The sequence below is a fragment of the Geotrypetes seraphini genome, chromosome 1 (genome assembly GCF_902459505.1).
Source record: "Geotrypetes seraphini chromosome 1, aGeoSer1.1, whole genome shotgun sequence".
NCBI classification, from domain to species: domain Eukaryota; kingdom Metazoa; phylum Chordata; class Amphibia; order Gymnophiona; family Dermophiidae; genus Geotrypetes; species Geotrypetes seraphini.
In genome coordinates this window covers 51260445-51281258 of record NC_047084.1, presented here as the reverse complement: position 1 = coordinate 51281258, position 20814 = coordinate 51260445, and the positions used below count along the sequence as shown (strand labels likewise).

General features: G+C 44.6%; 1 protein-coding gene across 3 annotated transcripts in view; it reads right to left on the bottom strand.

Moving 5' to 3' along the window:
- Window positions 1-20814, bottom strand: part of PLPP1 (phospholipid phosphatase 1) — a 213155-nt gene that overhangs the window by 36286 nt on the left and 156055 nt on the right. For 2 of the 3 annotated variants that reach the window (XM_033931266.1, XM_033931273.1), the window contains exon 4: window positions 17080-17137. In XM_033931266.1, the coding sequence (XP_033787157.1) occupies window positions 17080-17137 (58 nt within the window). Of the gene's footprint in view, window positions 1-9520; window positions 9749-17079; window positions 17138-20814 lie in introns of those variants that run through there. The other variant, XM_033931282.1, reaches the window with a different exon arrangement.

The window sequence follows — 20814 nt, the reverse complement described above, 5'->3', positions numbered from 1 at the left end:
TCCTCTAAAGATTTAATTTGAAACTCTAGGGAGCCGATGAGGTTTTCCGCTATAACCGAGTAGTCCTCCTGGTCAGATACTCTTTCCTCCACCCGCTGAATGCGAGTAGCCTGCAATACTATCAACTCCTCCACAGCCATGTATAGTTTAGACAGTTTTTCACCCAGCAATTGGGACAGATGCTGTACTGATACTTGCATGTTATCCTCGTGCAATGCCAGTCTTTCCAACTCTGAGGATAGAGACACCATTTTGGAGTTCTTTGCGGACTTATCCTTGCTCAGCTGTGATGTTTTTAATAGCATAAAGGGCTCTTAAAATAATACCAGGGACCAATGATAATGATTTAAGAGGATAAATTCCTTCATTCCAGTTGCTAGAGGATGCAAATTGGAAGGTTTTTGAGTAGAGAGCAGAGCTCAGGCAAGAGACGTCTGTTTAGGTTGCTGCCATCACGTGACCCCCAACATTGCAGTGTCTAAGGCACTGAACACACAGTAGCTGGAATGGTCCAGTTATACAGTGTGCACTTCTTAAATCCCCTAGGTGCCTTTGACATTGATGGAAACACAGCTGACATGAGGTCAAAGGACTCAATGGTGAGGGAACTTGAGTAGAAGAGTAACTGAAAAGTGTCAATGCTTCCAGATGTGGAGAGAAGCCCCAGAGGGGCACAAGGACTAAGAAATTGAAATGTTCAAAAAAGAATAAAACCTGTAAGGAATGAGAAAATGAGAAGAAAAATACACCAGGAAGGCAAAAAAATGTCAAAATTGAGGCACATGCTGAAGAGAAAGCTGAAAAGTAAAGTTCCAGGGAAAACTAAGAACTGATTGTCCTGCAAGCCAGCATCGGGCAGGAAGACACCAACCTCTGTTGGCAGGAAGGGAGTGGGCATCTCTCCTGCCAGAACGGGTTTTGTAGCTTGATAAACTTTAAAAGTGACAGTACACTTTTTGACTCCCCATGCCAGGGCTCTGTGGATGACATCACCCATATGTGTGAATATGCTGCCTTCTTGTCCTCAGATAGTGTCTTAATATCCAGCCCCCGCCCTCCAATAATCACATCCTCAGCCTTATTTCATAGAATTTATGAATTGGACCTGTCATTATTTTACCACAGAGCATTAGCTCTTTTTCCACTGCTTATACCCACAGCTCCCAGTTTCTTTCAGTGGCTCAGGATAGATTCCATGGCAAGAGTCCAAACAGAGTTTAGAAAATTAATGACTCTGCAATAGGGTAGTGACAATTAGGGAACTCCTTAAGGATTAAGGGCTAGATGCACTAAAGAGGATCGGTAAAGACTGTGTGGATTTGCTCCAATCTGATTTTTAGCTGATTCAAAAAGAGCTATTGATGCACTAAAAAGTTTGCATGCAAATAATTCATGTAGATGTTCATCATAATCCCTGACTCTCCCATCCGATTGATTGCTGTGAGAACAACTCTCACATGTGCAGAGCTGGTAGAGGAAGCCCTGAAAGCAGCCTCCAGCCACTCAGCTGTTCAGAGTAGGAAACCTCTTTTTTTAATGGGCCTTAGGCATCTAAGCCAATCAGGGTCTTAGACTCCTCCCCGTGTATCACATGGGATACAGAGGAAGGAACTCAAGGCCCTGATTGGCTCAGATGCTGCCCCTCCCCATGCATCACATGATGCGCCAAGGAGGGAAGGCCCACCATTACAATTCTGGAGGCCGCATTATCAAAAAGATGTGCAGAGAGTTGAGTCGGTTCAGCAAATGGCCACCAGGATGGTCTCAGGACTCAAGGATCTCCCATATGAGGAACGACTGGGTAAGTTGCAGCTGTACTCACTCGAGGAACGAAGAGAGAGGGGAGACATGATCGAGACGTTCAAATATGTCACGGGCCGTATCAAGGTGGAAGAGGATCTCTTTTTCCTTAAAGGACCCACAGCAACAAGAGGGCATCCGTTGAAAATCAGGGGTGGGAAATTTCATGGCGACACCAGAAAATATTTCTTCACCGAAAGAGTGGTTGATCGCTGGAATAATCTTCCACAACAGGTAATTGAGGCCAGCAGCGTGCCAGATTTTAAGAAAAGATGGGATTGGCATGTGGGATCTCTTCATGGAGGTAGTTAGGGGGTGGGCCATTAGTGTGGGCAGACTAGATGGGCCGTGGCCCTTTTCTGCCGTCATTTTCTATATTTCTATATTTCTATGTTTCATTTTGGATCAGTGAGCCTGGAAGGTAGAGGGACCATGCTTCCCTCCTGCTTCCATCTTTGGAAAAAGGTATTGATGGGAGAGCATCCAGTTGCAACATCCCTCCTGCCTTTTTGTGGGGGTGTAGAAGGGGGAGGGGATGGTTCGCGGAAGGGCTTCTGTTGGGAGGAAGGAGTGGGCATTTCTCCTGCAAATTTTCTCTGTGTGGGTGAAGAGTGAGCATCCCGCCTGCAAATTTTCTCTCTCATGATGGGGGGAGGAGGTTTACATGGCAGGAGGGAGTAGGCATCCCTCCTGCCATTCTTTTCTCACCTGGGGAGTGGGCATAGCTCTTGCCATTTTCACTGCTGTGGTGTGGGCGGTTCCTGGTGCTGGTTCTTCAGGGGGGACGTTGGGAAGGGCCATCATCAGTGGGGGGGGGGGGGGGGTGCTTTTTTCTTTTCCTTTTTTTAATGGGGCAGATATTGTGCATGTGTAACATGCACAGCATCTGTGCCTATTAAAAAAAGGGCTACAATATGGTTAGACAGATAAGTGACTGGTCTTGACCAGTTGCTTTTTTTGGATCGCTAAAAGTGATCACTTTTTTTCTGCATCGGGAAGCCATGTTAGAGCAATCGTTCTGCTAGTTTACATGGCATTTTAATATTAATGAGCTTATTTGCATGGTCAGATTGGAGAATGAACGATCGATTGTGCAGAAAACCACATGGTGAGCCGTTTTCTGCATCGGGTTGGTAAAGGCGATCATCGTTAAACCAGTCAAAACTGTTTTAGCGATGATAGTTAGACAATTGCTGACTTTAGTGTATCTGGCCCTAAGTTCTGTAAGGGGCAGTTCATCTGGGGCAACCTATACACGAGTCATCACAGAGACCTAGGAGTTAAGGGGGAGTTATATGTACATCCAAAAGCCACCTATTAGGGTAAATAGTCTATCTGAACATCATCCATGTTCCCTGCAGGTAACAGTATGTGCTACTGGTTCTTTGAGTTATGTGGTTATTAAGATTTCTCATTTTGCTTTGACTAAAGCGCTAAAGCACTAGATCTGCTCTTTGCCACAGCTCTAGATAATCAACCTAGTTTGCCTATTGTTCTGGATTTTTGTTTCACAATATATCACACTTTATATATTAAAACTTGCCTGCCAAACTCTCCAAATCACACAATACCTTTTCTATAACATCTGCACCCACTACTGATATTAAGATATACAATAAACAGTAACAGTTAAAAAAAACTGCTTTTAGTATTACAAAAGGATAGAAATTGGGCAGGCTAGGTGGGATTTACAGTTTATCTGCTGTCTCAGTACATTTCTGTTTCACTATCCAGGATTTTCTATATTAGTTCTGCACAAATTAAATCCCAAGTTTCCAGATTAACAACGAGCCAAGAAAAAGACCAGCAGTGTATGTCACACTTCATCTCTTCATGCCACCACTACCACATGTCCTCACAATGCGACAGCAAGCTGATTGCTAACTGTCAGAGTGAGACTATCTAGAAACTAAGAAGGAAGGTTACTGCAGAAAGGTCTCAAAGGCAGATTCTTACTCCTTGCTGTCCATTATATGAGGCTCATTTGTGGATTTATCATGTGACTAACTTGCATGATGTCATATGATTCAAAGTGCAGTTACATCTCTACAGGACAAAAATCCAGCTCCATGCAATACCCACTCGCAAGCAGAATATGGATTTTTTTTTTTTTTTTTTTAATAATATCCCGTCCTACCCAAAGAGCGTAGGATGGGTCACAAATATATGCTGCTTTGTCAAAATTGTTTTCTCATTATCGGTGCAGATTTTAAAAGTTCATGTTTCGGGGATCTATTTTTTAGCCTGCCTTTCTAACAAATGCTCAAATGGATTGCATCAGGTAGACTAAATTATTTTCTTAAAAAGCTTACAATTTAAGTGGCTATTGGGAGGCAGTGGGGGGATAAAGTGGAATGTCCAAAGTCAAGAGGTGGATAAAGTGAGACCTGAACCCTATTCCTGACTAGTCTGATCAGAAAGCCAGTCCTCCTCCCACCTTCTCCCCATATGAAGGAACTCATGGTGTTAATCATTTATTCACATAAATAAAATGGAACAAATGAACAAGGCTGAGGTTTAGCACTTTCCTTTTCCTGCTCTGCAATACACCACAGAAGAGCATTTTGTTTCTGTCACATGTGACATGGTGGCAAAGCAGCAACCGCAGTATGCCGAGCTGCCCAGGAATGCAACATCTCTCTACAGAATATTTACTGGTCCAGCATTGCTACTATCTTCTGTCAGATAAAGAAGTCATCTATTCTGCAACAGCCCCAGTGTGTTTCATCTATTAAAAGGCCTTTCCTCAGTTTGCTTGGAGAGGTTACAAGAGCCATGTGCTTGGACTAAAATGCAGCAACGACTCTAGCCAGGCATAGAGCAGATTTGCCAGTATTTCCACTGAATAAGAGGCTGCCAGTGCTGCAGGCAATATAAAGTTTGCAGCTTGATTCTTATAGGGATGCCCGAGTGTGTGCCAAGCTATTTAAGACAGCTTCCTTACCTCCTGTATCCCCTTCCCCAGGTACAGGCTTTCTCCTACTATCGCTCCTGCCATCCTGCACCTTGCCCACCTATTTTGGAGCAGTATTTGTCCCTCTTGTACCCTTCCCCTTGTGGTCTTGCATTTCTCTCTCCCTCTCCCTCTCTCCATTAGTCCAGGACCGCTCTCCCTCTCCCTATTAGTCCAGCATCTCTCCTCTGCTTTCCTCCCCCTCTTTTTGGTCTCTCTCTTCCCTTCACTTCACCCCAGGTCTGGCATCTCCCCTCCCCTCTCTTACTCCTTCCTCCTCTTCCCTCTGCACAGGCCTGCCTCCTCACCGCCAAAGGGGTAACGGGTCTTAAGCGCGCGAGACAGACATGTGCCGACAAACGAGCGCTGACAATTCAGCACAAGACTTCAGCGAGTCGCAGAAAAATCTTCTTTTAAAGGGCTCCAATGGGGGGCGTGAGTGATCGCGCTGGCATTGGGTGGGTTGTAACCCCCACATTATACTGAAAACTTAACTTTTCTCTATTTTTTAGGGAAAAAGTTAAGTTTCCAGTATAATGTGGAGTTACAACCCCCAAACCCCCCCCCCCATGCCAGCGCGATCACTATTAAGTAAAGTGGGGGGTTCCCCCCACACCCCCCATTGGAGCCCTTTAAAAGAAGGTTTTTCTGCGGCATGCTGAAGTCTTGCGCTGAACTGTTGGTCGGCGTCTGGCGCGCTTAAGACTATGAACCGCCAAAGAAACTCTTCCTCCTCCTCCTCCTCCCTCTGCACACGCCTGCTTCCCTGCCATGAAGGCCTGATCACCGCCACGAAGACCTGTTCCCCCCCACGAAGGCCTGCTCCCCCCAGGAAGGCACTTTCTCTCCTCCTCCCCGCTGAGAAGGTCTGCTTCCCCCCCCCTCGGGAACGAACGCTGCTCCCCCTCCCCACCCCGAAGGCATATTTTCTCCTTCCCCCCCCCACCAGGAATGAACGCTGCTCCCCCCTGCCGCGAAGGCACATTTTCTCCTCCCCTCCCCCCACCGGGAACGAACGATGCTGCTCCTCCTGCAAGTCTGAACCTTCCCCACCTCCTTACCGCTAATAGGGCAGCTTGCAGGCTCGCTGGTGTTATAGCAATCCCTGCAGCTGCCCGTGGTCCTCAGCGGTACGTTCTTCCTGCTACGTTCTGCCCCTGCTCTGATGTCAGGGGCAGGATTGCAGCAGAGAGAACGTGCCACTGAGGACCACAGGCAGCTGCAGGGATCGCTATAACACTAGCGAGCCTGCAAGCTGTTCTATTAGTATAAAGGAGGTAAGAGTGGGGAAGCTGGGGGCAGTAAGAGCGGGGAGGCAAGAGCGGGCAAGCTGGGGGAGGCCTTTCTGACTGACCCTCCCCCCTCAAGCAGGAGCAGCAGCGGATGGCCAGCAAGAGGCAGCGCTGCAGCTCCTGCTTTAGGAAGGCACGGGGGAAGGGTCAGCCATTGAATCGGGAGGACGATTTTTTATTTTTTTTTTATTGAATCGAGTCACCTGATTTGAATCGGTGAATCGATTCAAATCATGAATCAGGCAGCACTAGTGGGAAGAGTAAGAGGTAGGGAAAATAGAGGAGAAGTAATGGAAACAGACTGACTAGTAGGAAGGGTATACTGAGAGGTTCATGCAAAGTTTAGTTATCAAAGAGAATGATTTTCAGTTTCTTTCAGAATATAATGTAGATAGGTTCCGTTCTAGTTGGTTCTGTGAGGTCATTCCAAGTTTTCACTTCCAGGAAGATTAGCATGGAGTGAAAAATATGCCTGTAACAGAGATTTTTTGTAGTTGGGAGAATTATTTGTATCCTGTTGAGGGTTCTGCAAGAGGTAGACCATGCCATTGAGAAGAGATGGATAAGTGGAGCTGCTGAATTTCCATGGAGTATGTGATGAATAGTGCACAATATTTTTAATTTTATTTGTGATGTGATGGGTAACTAGTGCAGTTGTTTGATGAAGGCTGAGACCAAGTCATATTTCTTCAGGTTGAAAATAAGTCTTACAGCAGTGTTTTGAATAAGCTGCATTTTGTACACTATAATAGTGTTGATTCCCATATAGGCAGAGTTACAGGAATCCAGTGTGCTTCTGTTTCCCTCAGTCAGAAATCCTACAACATAGTCTGAATCTGCAGCAGTTCTGAGGCATATCTGCATACACTTCAATGTATGTACAAGTCAATATTTACTAAAAATATTAATTGTTTTAAAAGTAAACCTGTTTGATTTCACTTTGTTTCTGACTTATTTAATAAATGTCTTAAGTTTAGTTCACTGTTTTATTCCTTGTCCTTTTCTCCCAGTGGTAACATGAATGAGGATGAACCTGGAGCTAGGACAAACTGAAGCAGCAGGTTAAGGCAAACAAAATACTTATTTAAAGTATTAAGTATGGGTCATGGTCAATTCACAAAAGGGGAGGGGGCAAAATTAAAGAAACACAAAACCGGTCCTGTTCTCTCAGGGTTTCTGCAGCTGGCATTATGCTTGTTGCAGGTTTCCAGGTCTCGCTGCATCTTGTCTGCAGAATCACTGAAAGAACTATAGAACCCAGTGTCACAGGGAGAATATCTTTAAACTTACCAGTCTTTTCCATTCTGTGGGAAAGAGAGACCAGCTAATTTTCCAACCAAAATTAAAATTTGTGACCAATTGATTTTCCCATAAAAATTCAAATGGTTGACCAATAGACTTTCCTGCCTCATTCACTTCAACCCCAACCAATCGGGTTTGAGGAACTACTATATAAAGACACAGCAAGATCTGGAAACCTGCAACAAGTACAAATCTAGTTCTTTCAAACAAAAATGTCCTTCCTTAGTCTGCTCCTGTAGGACCACAGTCTGCAACATACACAGCTGGGTTCTGGTCTGGCTCCCCAGAGTTACCCGTACAGTCGTTAACAGCTAGGCTAAGCAGGCCTGGCCTGCCTCTGGCTGGGTCAAAGATACCAAAGTGCAAGGTTCTGAGTCCAACTTGGCGTACCTGGCGAGGTGGCAGTTCACAGATAAGTGGCGGAGGCATATGCAGTCAGACATCACAGCTTTTGTGTGGGCTTCCTTTAATCTAGCTATGCCTCAGGCTTTTATACTGCCTGGACCATGCCCTCCTTGTTCCACTCCCTCTTTTGGCACGACCATAGGTAATAGGAAAGGTATAGCATCCCTCACATCCCCTATTTCTTTCCTATATCCCCTATTAATCCATCATTTTAGTAGAGCACTGATAGTGTACAGTAGATGGGAGGCAAAAAAACCTCAGAAATGTGTACTATTGGTGTGCATATAAGTGAATATGCCTCCAGAGTTGTCTTTCAAAAACTGCCACATAAGCACTTGCAGAACTTCAGAGGCAGGCAGGAGACCACTGAAAAACTTCATTGTGTGCATGCTTTTATGGCAACTTTGTAAGACAATTCCAGAGGCAAGCAAGAAGCCACTGATAAAAAAAAAATAGGCATCAAGAACTGCAGTACAATGTTGTATGTCATACAAATGAGTCTGACGTATAAACCCATTGGAAGGCATGTCTGGACCTATGCAATAACTGCGTTTCACTTGCCTCTCCTCTTTCCTCCTCTTCATTGCTTCTTCCTGCTTCTCCTCTGTAATCTACCTTTTACAGCAGGGGATAGGAGAAGGTGGGTTCAGCAGCCTGGGGGGGTAGAAGCATCCAACGGGAGGAGAGGGAAAAGAACAAGGCCCAGGCAGCTCTTGTATCAGCAGTGAAGGAGGGAAATGTGGCCCAGGTTGCACAGGAAGGGAGATGGAGTACCCACATATTATTCAGAAGCAGCCAAGGGAAAGGTGAGCAGCCATCTCCCACAGTTCTACACCAATGGCTATATTCTGTACCAAACTAAATTCTGCTGAATGTTTAAACTTTTAATATACCACTTAGGCTACACATGAGATCAAAACGGTTTACAATATAATCATAAATAATGAAAAAAACTCCATTAAAAACAGGAAAGAAAGGAAGAGCAAGGTTAAGAATACACTTACATACTCAGTATAAATATTTTACTATGCAGATTATAACAAAGAATTTCAGTTAGCTTAACAAGGGAAAGCTAATCAAAAATAATGGGCCTTTAGATGTCTTTTAAAGTTTATTAAGGATTCTTCTTTTCTCAGCTCTAATGGCTGAATGGCATTGAGGGAAGGAAATGTGGCCAGGCAACTAGGATTGGGCCTTTCTATCAGCAGCTGATGGGACAAGGTGACTCATGTACTAATCAGACTACACCCAGTTCTTAAGGTACAGCCACATTATGTATTGATCAGGGCATTATAATATTTCTTATTCCTGTCTTAAATTTTCTATCTTTCTATTCAGTTTTTAATCGTTGCCACACACTGGGCTGACAATTTCAAAAGTATAGTCGATACTAAATCCAAGATTCTTTTGTTCAATGGGAACCGCTCCTAGTGTAGAATCCAGAATAGTTATCATAGAGTTGGCATATTTTTCACTACAATCTCACTACACTTTCGACCTGGTTTACAGCACAGCACAGCACAACTACTCATGAAAGATCAGCAGAGTCCACAAAGAGAAGTACTAAACATTCCACCTGTTTTCAACCTGAGTTTCTCGGTTTGGTGGAGGGGGGGGATCTGAGGCTTTTTTCCTCCTTTTAATAATTTTCACAGAAGAAGCGTTACTGATGTGCGAATTGTGGGTTTTTCTGCCTTGTTCTGGAACTCTATGCCTGTGGAATGTTTAGTACTTCTCTTTGTGGACTTTGCTGATCTTTCATGAGTAGTTGTGCTGTGCTGTAAACCAGGTCGAAAGTGTAGTGAGATTATAGTGTTTGGTTTTTCGAGGGGCTTGTGTTGTGTTTGTTGATATTTTTCTCTACATGCATCACTTTGCCCTTGTTCATATTAAATTTTATCTGCAATGTAGATGCCCAGTGCTCCAGTCTCAAACGATCCTTTTGTAGTTCCTCACAGTCAGGTTGTGTTTTGAAAACTGAATCGTTTTCTGTCATCTGCAAATGTAACCACCTCATTAACATGTTAAACAATGGAAAGCTGACCATTTAGTCCTAATCTCTTTTCCTATTTTTTTAACCAGTTTTCCATTCTACAATAGGACATCAATTCTTTTACCATGGTTTTTTTTTTAACAGTATCCTCAAACTCTCTACTATACACTTATTTATTTACACCCAAAGTTCTAATAAATGAATAAGGTATGACTTCTTTGCTAAATCCATGCTGGATCTTCAGTAATGTATGCCTCTATGGTCACCAATATTTCTTTCAATAAGTTGGTGCCTCATTTTGGGTTCCTCAATGCTATAATGGCATCTGGATGCCCAGATTCTGTTACTAATGTGACCCAGCATCAATACCTCTTACATTAGGCACCTCCAGATACACCAACCATAAATCTGTCTCTGTGACAGCCCCCCTCCATACTCTGACAATGTAAACTCCCCCTTGTATTTAAGCTCTATACCATTTAAGTTGGCCCTTACTGAATAGCACTTAGTCGATTTGCTGCCACTTATGTGCATAATTGCCAGTTTTTCTCTACATTTATGTGCACAAGTGGTGTGTAACTGTAACCCTTCTGTTAGAGAATTGCTCTTCTAGTGTCACTGCAATGATAAGGCTGAGTGAGTCCAAGGGGTACAGAAACTGGATAAAATCCGCAAGGAGGTGCACATGAAAGTTCATTGCACCACATCCCAGCCTTGGTTCTCACTGAGACAGAAGTTCAGGACAACTGCCAGGCTTTTAATACTTGATGAAATTATCAATTGTGCTTCACATACTTATTTGACATAGCTGGGCAAAGTTTAGCCCTCATAGTATTCACATTTTAAACTAAAATGTAAATAGTGGATCGTATTAAATTCAAAATCAGAGCATGGTTCTAAATCCTTAACATAAAAGCAGTGGCATACCAAGGGGGGGAGGTCCATCCCAGGTGCAGCCTTAGGGGGGTGCACAGCTGGCCAGGTCTGGAAAATTCCTGGGCTGCAACGGCACTCAACGGCATCAGCAACGGTACTCAGCGGCATTGGCGCCCTCCACCTCCCCCCCCCGCGATGGCACTCGGTGGCGTTGGCGCCCCCCCCCCCCCATGCGACAGCACTCAAGTTCAGCCTCCTTCTCCCAGCATCAACAGAATTTCAGATCGGCAACAGGTGCTCAGTCAAAAGCTTCCCCTGACTCAACTTCCTGTTTCCACCCAGGCAGTTCAGTCAGAGGGAAGCTTTTGACTGAGCACCTGTTGCTGATCTGAAGTTCTGTTGATGCCGGGAGAAGGAGGCCGAACATGAGTGCTGTCGCAGGGGGAGCGCCGATGCCACTGAGTGCCGTTGCGGGGGGGGGCTTTGCCGATCTTGTTACCAAAATCGGAAAGGTGAGGAAGGGAGAAAGATTGGCCTGTGGTGGATGGAGAGATTGAGAGAAGGGGACAGATGATGGAAGTGGGGGGGAGAGAAGAGGGCAGATGATGGAAGTGGGGGGAAAGAGAGAGAAGAGGGCAGATGATGAAAATGGGGGAAAGAGAGAGAAGGGGCAGATGATGGAAGTGGGGAGAAGGGAGAGCAAATGCTGAATGGAAGTGGAGAAAGAGAACACATACTGGATGGAAGGAGGGATAAAGAAAAAGGACATATGCTGGATGGGGAAAGAAGATAAAGTTAGTGAGATAGTGGAGGGGTGAAGGAAAGGGGTGGTATGCTATGGGTAAACATAGTAAAAAGAGGAAATTTGAGGACTGAATAGTAAGAACAAATTTAATTTAGACGGACGCAGAAAATAAAGAAGGAAGACCAGAGAAGGAAAGGTAAGAGAGAGAGGAGAGAGAGAGATGCCAGAGAACAGGAAAGGAGACAGAGATATCAGACCTGAGCGGAAGAAATGAGGAGAGAGAGATGCTAAAAACCACAGGGGGGAGGGAAAGAGAGATGAAAAGAGAAAGATGCCAGACCATGAGGTAATAGAGGGAAGATGATAGATGCCAGACCAAAGGGGGGGGGGTCTAGAGGAGAGATGGCAGGGGAAGACAGACAGTTTCTGGAAGGGGCAAACAGTGGATGGAACGGGCAGATGCTGGATTGAAGAGACAGGGCAGATGCTGGAAGGAAAAGAGTGAAAAGAAGATAAAAGCAGAAACCAGAGACAACAAAAGGTAGAAAAAAATCATTTTATTTCTATTTTGTCATTAGACTATATCAGATTTGAAATATGTATCCTGCTAGAAACATAGAAACATAGAAAAATGACGGCAGGAAAAGGCCAAAGCCCATCAAGTCTGCCCACTCTATTGACCCTTCTCCTTGATTTTGCTCACCACCCCCTGCCCTTACCTCATTAGAGATCCCACATGAATATCCCATTTATTTTTGAAATCTGACACGCTGTTGGCCTCAATCACCTGCCGTGGGAGTTCATTCCAATGATCGACCACCCTCTCAGTGAAGAAATACTTTCTGGAGTCACCATGAAATTTCCCTCCCCTGATTTTCAGCGGATGCCCTCTGGTGGAAGAAGGTCCTATAAGACGGAAGATATCCTCTTCCACCTCGATGCGACCCGTGATATATTTAAATGTCTCGATCATGTCCCCTCTCTCTCTTCGTTCTTCAAGTGAGTACAGCTGCAATTTATTCAGCCTTACTTCATACGGAAGATCTTTGAGCCCCGAGACCATCCTGGTGGCCATCCGCTGAACTGACTCCATTCTCAGCACATCTTTCCGGTAATGTGGTCTCCAGAATTGAACACAATATTCCAAATGAGGTCTCACCATGGATCTGTACAGTGGCATTATGACCTCTGGCATCCTGCTGATAAAACCTCTACGGATACAACCCATCATTTGCCTTGCCTTAGAGGAAGCCTTTTCCACCTGATTGGCAGTTTTCATGTCATCACTAATGATTACTCCTAAATCCCGTTCTTCCGTGGTCCTAACTAAGGTCTCACCGTTTAACGTGTAAGTCCTAAACAGATTTCTTTTACCCAGGTGCATCACTTTGCATTTTTTAGCATTGAAGTAAAGCTGCCAAGTCGATGACCATTGTTCTAATAGTAGTAGGTCCTGTGTCATATTGTCAGGCATAGTGCTTTTACCTACTATGTTGCACAGTTTGGCGTCGTCGGCGAACAATGATATTTTTCCTCTGATCCCTTGGGTCATATCACTTATGAATATGTTGAATAGGATTGGACCCAAGACCGAGCCCTGTGGTACTCTACTGGTCACATTCGATGTTTTGGATGGGGTACCATTACCATCACTCTCTGAAGTCTACCGCTCAGCCAATCCTTAACCCATGCAGCTAGTGTTTCCCCTAATCCCAGCGATTTCAACTTGTTCAATAACCTACGGTGCGGGACGCTGTCAAAAGCTTTGCTGAAGTCCAAATACACTACGTCCAGGGACTCCCCGGCATCCAGTTGTCTTGTTACCCAGTCGAAGAAGCTAATCAGATTTGATTGGCAGGACCTGCCTTTGGTAAATCCATGTTGATGGGGATCACGTAGATCTTCTTCATCCAGGATTGTATCAAGTTTCTGTTTGATCAGTGTTTCCATGAGTTTGCATACTATGGATGTGAGACTTACGGTCTGTAATTCGCCGTCTCTGTCCTGCAGCCCTTTTTGTGGAGTGGAATAACGTTAGCTGTTTTCCAGTCCAAGGGGACTCTTCCCGTGCTTAGGGAGAGATTGAAGAGCACAGATAATGGTTCCGCCAGGACTTCCCTCAGCTCTCTGAGCACCCTGGGGTGTAGGTTGTCCGGTCCCATGGCTTTGTTTACTTTGAGTCTTGAAAGTTCGCAGTAGACGCTACTGGGCGTAAACTTGAAGTCTTGAAACGGGTCTTTCTGGCTTTCCCTTGTCCATAAAAGTGGACCGGATCCCGGCTCCTCACAGGTGAAAACCGAGCAGAAGTATTCATTTAGTAGTTCGGCCTTAGTGGAATCCGATTCTGCATAATTCCCGTCCGATTTCCTGAGTCGTTCTATCCCATCTTTGTTTCTTTTCCTGTCACTAATATACCTAAAGACGGATTTATCCCCTTTCTTAATGTTCCGCACTAGATTCTCCTCTATTCGGAGCTTGGCCTCTCTGACTGCCTTCTTGACAGCTTTAGACCTGTCCTGATAGTCTTCTTTTGCCTCCTGCTTTCCTAAATGTTTGTAGGCAATAAATGCTTTTTTCTTCTCCTTAATGAGTTCCGAAATTTCAGTACTGAATCACTGGGGTCTTTTGTTTCTCTGACTTTTGCTGACCGTTTTTGCATAGCGATTTGTTGCTTCATGCAGGGTGGATTTCAGAGTCGACCACATATTCTCCACATTGTCAGTTTGTGCTTGGTTTTGCAGCTCCCGATGGACAAAATCTCCCATGCGTTCGAAGTCTGTGCCTCTAAAGTTGAGGACTCTCGTCACTGTATTTGATCTAGAGAAACCCCACTTGAGGTTAAGCCATATCATGTTATGGTCGCTAGAGGCCAGCGTATCGCCTACCGATACTTCTGTGACACTGTCTCCATTGGTGAGTACCAGGTCCAGTATTGCCTGGTTTCTAGTGGGCTCCAGTACCATTTGTTTGAGTCGTGTACCCTTTATGGAGGTTAATATTCTTCTGCTGCCACAGGTAGTCGCAGAGAGTGTGTTCCAATCTGCATCGGGCATGTTAGAGATATAACTGGGGACTGCAAAGCCCAGGCAGTGCTTCTTTAGCTTCCAGCTGGCTTAGGGCTCTCTCGGACCAGGGGGCATTTCCTTAACACTATTCCTGTCATGCGTGACTGCAGTATTCTGTTGGCATGATATTTCTGTGCAGCATTCTATAATAATTTGGCTTGTTCAGTTTTCTTGATAGTAGAGGGGATATATGTGAAGGGGAGGGGAGACAGGGGTTTTGTTGGTCCTTGCTCTGTATATTTATAAAATGACAATTGTACAGAATATTGTTTCTTTTTATACTTTAATAAAATATGTTCAATATAAAATCACAACTGAGACTTATGCGGATGGGATTAGCTGGTTTGCAGGGACTGAGCTTGTGGAGACAGGGCGGAAATGTGTTTTTTAAATTTCAGTCTTAGTAGTTTGTCGGTCCACAAAATAATTATTTTGTTTCTGCCAGTCCACGGGTGTAAAAAGGTTGAAAAACACTGCTCTAGAGCAGAGTGGGCAGCTGCGCTGAGGTACAGGAAGGTCCCCCGATGACTCGTCTGCCGGCTTTGCTCCAGAAGAAGTAAGTTATGTCAGAGGGGGTGGACCTGGCAGATGCAGTCATCGCGGGTCCTTGACACAACTCTCTGCGTCTGCCGGGTCAACCCCCTCTGACGTAACTTACTTCTTCTGGAGCAAAGCCTGGAGTCATCGCGGGACCTTCCAGCACGTGGCTGCCAACTCTGCTCAAGAGCTAGTACGTCAGAGTGGGGTGGACCGGCAGCCGGCAGCTACAGTCATCGCGAGAAAGGAGCAGAAAAAGAGTGGTGCAGGGAGAGAAATGGGGCAGGGTGGAATGGAAGGGTGGTGCTGATGGAATTGATGTACAGGGAAAGGGGAGAGAGACATAATGGGGAAGGATACTGGATGGAATTGGATTGGAGGGAAAGAAAGGGGGCAGATGCTGATTGAAGAGGGGTGGATGGAGAGAGAAAGGGCAGACATTGGATGGTAGTGTGGTGGGTAGAGGGGGAGCCTTTGCTGGATGGAAGTGCAGATGGGAGAGATAAGGGAGCAAATGCAGGAAGGAAATGGGAGGAGAGAAAGAGGGGAGCAGACAATGGAAGTGGACTGAGAGAGGAGAAGGTACTAGATGGAAGGGGTAGAGAAAGAGGGCACATGATGGAAGGAGGGGATAAATAAAAGGAGGGCACATGATGGGGGAAAAGGATTGAGTTAGAGAAATACTGGAGGGGTGAGGGAAAGAGGTGACGAGCTGTAGGTAGACAGTAAAAAAGGAAATTGATGAGAGGGTAGTAAGAACGTAATCTAGATGGATGCAGAAAATAAATTGAAAAGGAAAATGAGGGAAGAAAGGGATTGTAGAAGAGAGGTGTGGGAGAGGAAAGGAGTGGAAAGAGATGCTAGACCAATGGGGGTGAAAGGAGAGATGGAAGGGGGAAGCATACAGTTTCTGGAAGGGGCATAGAAGGAGAGAAGATGCCATATAGGGGAAGAGAGATAGCAGACAGTGGATGGAAGGAAGAAAGTAACAAGAAGATGAGGAAAGCAGAAACCAGAGAAGACAAAGGTAGAAAAAAAATTTATATTTATTTATTGCTTTAGGAGACATGTGTCACCATTTCTGTGGTGTTGCATTGTATGCAGAGTCCAGCTTCTTGCTGGTTCAATCTAACCTTTGTCTATGTATTTCTATTTTATTCCCCCTTTTACAAAACCCTGGAGCGATTTTTAGCGCCAGCCAGGTTGGTAGTAGCTCTGATGCTCAGAATTCTATGAGCGTCAGAGCTGTTACCACCGTGGCTAAAATCCACACTACAGTTTTGTAAAAGGGGGAGGGGTTAGTTTGTGATGACATATTCCATACTAGGCGAAGGTGTTTTCTGTGTTCTGTGTGTTCAAAAGACATGTTTTCTGTTAGGATTGACGGTGTAGGATTGATCTGTACTAGTCTGGCTTGTTTAGTTTTACAATGGGTGAATTGATGTTGCACTGCTCACTGCATATGTAAGATGCTGCCTTTTCCTAGGTACTCATGTGAGACGTGTGGTTTGTTACTAAAAATCATGTTTTTCGTACAGATGGGGGGGTGCCAAAAAATGATGGTCCCTGGGTGTCACATATGCTAGATACATATGCTAGATATTTACATATGCTAGATACGCCACTGCATAAAAGGCAAGAGAGATGTCCTTCCAACCAACAGTATCTTTATTTCTTAGATGTTTTGTCCCAACAAAGATCCAAGTTTCGGCATGTGTATATGCCTTCCTCAAGGAACACTGAATTCAACTGCTGGTAATAAATAACAACCTGAATATGCTATCAAGTCGCTGCAGGGAAAACGACAATAGCTGGTGTGGTCTATGTTTAAAGGACATCTCTCTTGCCTTTTATGTTGTTTTGTTTCCACAGCAAGGCAAGGTTCTAGCTGCCTGTTTGTTTGGTCTAACTCCTTAATGTTCTTGCTCTTGTTCTGTAACGTGATTTCCAACTCCTTCAGCTAGCTGCTTGCATTCAGACCAAGTACTTGTCTAATCCTTCATGCACTCCAAATTCCCATGCCATACATAAATAAATAACACACGCAAGGACACTGCTGATGGATTTCAAAGCTTTTGGTGCCAATAGTGAAAAGGGAAAAATATACTCACTGCTAGGAAGAGCATGCAGTACATGGAGAAGGAGGAATGGCCAGAGTAAAACGATAATCTAAAGAGAAAAAGGCAATACGGTATTTTAATTTTTTTAAAAACCCAAACATAAGGACAATCAGCAGAAAGCAGCATATCGCCATCACAAAGTTGAGCCACAATTTTACAGTAGTTAGAGCACTTTTCCAAAGAAACTCTCTCTCTGTTAATATAACCATAACCCCTTGGGCTCCTTTTACAAAGCCGCGCTAGAGCCTTAACGTGCGGAATAGCACACGCTAAATTGCCGCATGCGCTAGCCGCTACCGCCTCCTTTTGAGCAGGCGGTAGATTTCCGGTTTGCGCACGCTAATCTGGTGCGTGCTATAAAACCGCTAGCGCGGCTTTGTAAAAGGAACTCCTAGTTTCCTGGAGTAGCTCAGCATTCTATGGCGTTATAAAATATATGCTAATGTTGTGGTATATTTGCATAAATCTGCATTATTTTGCTTATTAAGTACTATACACATATTTTACGTAATGAAGTGATTTTCCAGGCTTTTTGTATGTTTATATGCATTTTTTTTGTTCTTTTTAGAGTTTAAGGTAGGAGTGTCAGGTATCATGTGGAAGAAGGGAGAGGATCTTGGGGGCTGAAGGAAAGAAAGGAAAACAACAGAAAAGATTGTGAAGGAGGGAAGAAAGAGGGAATGAAGGCATGGGTAAGTAAGAGTGAGGTTCTATGATCATGGAAAGGAATCCAGAAGCAGGATAGGAAAGAGTGGGGCAGGGAAGATTAAAAAAAAAAAAAATCAGTTGCACTTTGCAATGTGCCAGGATCTCACATATGATTTTCTCCTAAATCTAATATATAAATCTTAAACAGATTCTGCTAACTGCAGGTCCGATACTCTCTGGACTTTGTTTAGAAGATAAACTTGTTTTCAGGGTGTGGAAAGCGCCACTGAAAATTCCATTCACCAAAAAATATTTCAACCATGCATAAACAGTAACACCCCTGGCCTAGCTAGCCTGCACATTTTCCCTACATGTTTAACACTGATGCATAATTGCTCTCTCTCCGGCTCCATCCTAGCTTTCACACCACAGAAAGAATCATCTGTACTTGTCCCATGTTTTCAAGAAATCAAAAATCAATTTTGCCTTCCCACTCCCACTACTAAAAGCATTGGTGCAATATCTTCCCACCACAAGGAGCTGACTGGTTACAGTGAACTTAGAGAGTTGATCTACTGTGGGTTAAGATTTGAGACCACAGAATGTCTTTATTTTTCCCAGCAATAGCCTAATACTTTAATGGGTGTGGATTCCCTCGGAAATGCCAGTTCCGGAGATCATATAGTAAAAGCTAAACTCTCAGACCTAAATACACTAAACAGGGTCGGTAAGACTGCATGGGTCTGCTGCAGTCCAATTTTTGGCCGATTCCAAAAGAGCAACCAATGCTCAAACAAGTTTGCATGCAAATGATTTGAGCAAGGGTTGGTCGTAATCACTGTCTGATTCCGCTAATGAATCACTGTGACAGCAACTCTCACACATATGCAGAGCTGGCAGGGGAAGCTCGAACAGCTAAGAAGCAGAGGAAGCCCCGAAGCAGCCTCCTGCCACTCATCTGTTTGAGACAGGAAACCTTCTTTTTCTTTTTTTGTTTTTTAATGGACACAAATGTTGTGCGTGTTACCCACACACAATATCTGTCCCAAAAAAAGTCATGCTGTCCCCCCTCCCGACCACAGCTGTTGCACCCCTACCCTCCCAATGACAACCGCTGGTCCCCAAACTCCCTAATAATGACGGCCACCCTCACGAGATACAGGAGGGATGCCCACTCCATCCTGCCAGGCAAACTCTCCCCCCCTTCAGCAGCAAAAATGGCAGGAGAAATACCCATTTCCTCCAGGTGCCATCCCCTGCAAACTATCCCTTTCCCCCTTCCCCCACCCAAAATAGGCAGGAGGGATGCCCACTCCCACCAGCCACTGGATGTTCCCCCACCCTGTATCTTTGTCAGAAGTTGAGAGCAGGAGGAATACGGTCCCTCCTGCTCCAAGGCCCACCACTCCAAAATGGTAGGCCTTCCCCTCTCCAGTACATCATGTGATGCACAGGGAGGGGGCCTAAGGTCCTGATTGACTCAGTCAAGCCAATTAAGGCCTTAGGCTCCTCTGTATCCCAGGATACAGAGGCAGGAGCCTAATGACTGATTGGCTCAGATGCCTAAGGCCCCTCCCCATTTTGGACTGGCAGGCCTCAGAACAGGAGGGACTAAGTATCCCTTCTGTCTTTTATGGGCAGGGGGAAGGGGTGGTGCCTGGCACGGGGGGGGGGGCCTCCGTTGGCAGGAGGGAGTGGGCATCCTTCCTGCCAATTTTTGCTGCCGCAGGTTGCCAAGGCTGTAGGCATCCCTCCCTTCTCTCATGGGAGCAACCATTATCGTCAGGGGGTTCAGGGATCCGCAGTTGTCATCAGGGGAGTGGAAAGCAACAGCTGTGGTTGGGAGGGGGGCAGCTTGGCTCACATTTTTTTTTAATTGGGCAGGCACGGACACCATCTGTGTCCATTGAAAAATAATTTCAGGGCTGAGCTATTGGTAAGACACATAAGCAACTGGTCTTGACCAGTTGTTCTTTTCGGATCGCTAAAAGTTATCGCTTTTATTTGTGCATCGCATGATGTTAGTGCATCAATCGCTCGGCTAGTTTGCATGGCGTTTTAATGTTAAAGAGTTTATTTGCATGGCTGAGTCGGAGAATGGGTGATCAGGCAAAAAAAACAAAAGGTGAGCCGTTTTGTGCATCGGGTCAGCAAATTTTATCATCGCTAAAGCAGTCAAAACTGGTTTAGTGACAATCGCTGACTTTAGTAGCTGTCAAACTCCTTCTCAAGAAATAAACAGGAGAAACAGCAAAAAAGTTACAGTCATTCAACTTTCATGAAAGATTTTTTCAGCTTCTAATTACACAGCTGAAGATGGATTCTGAAGTGTAAAATAAATTACTTTTTCAAAGTCTTTATGGAAAGTTAAAGCCTAGAGGCCTTTAGCTTCTGTAAATTTTAATTTTCTGTGATATTTGGGCCTGCTAGAGGGTACATGGCCAGAAAGTACTGTAGGCTCTCCCAGGTGAGCCACAGGTGACATGTTGGGGATTTTCTTCTGTAATGCAAGTGCAATGAATATATGCACTTCAATTTGCTACCACAAGCCACTCTATAGATAATAGTGTTTTTGCTCAGAATATTTACTACCGAACAGGATGAGAGATCAAAGTAGTGTTTTTGCTCAGAATATTTACTACCGACTCAAGGATAAGAAGAGCTTAAATCTCACTCTGTGGCTTCTGAGGGCAATACACCATTTAATGAACTTTATTTTTTTGTTTACTGACCCATAAGTGTTTGCTTCAACAGGGCCTCACTCATCCACTGGCCAACAAAGAGAAAATATGGGAGTCTGACAACATGTTGAAACAAACGATGGCTGGCATGCGTGGTATAAAAATGGTGATTATACAGTTTATAGACAAGAGGTTCTCATCCTCCAGAATTTGTTGAAACAAATTAATATCCATTTCAAGCTGAACCAAAGAATACCATTTTTGAAGCACTCTACTGTGGCTAGAATAAGAAATAGCAATAGATAACTTTTTAAAGTAGCAAATCCTCTTTTCAGTAACAGTTTGTGCTATAACAGGGAGGTTGTGAGTTCAATTCCCAGCTCTTTCTGACTCTGGG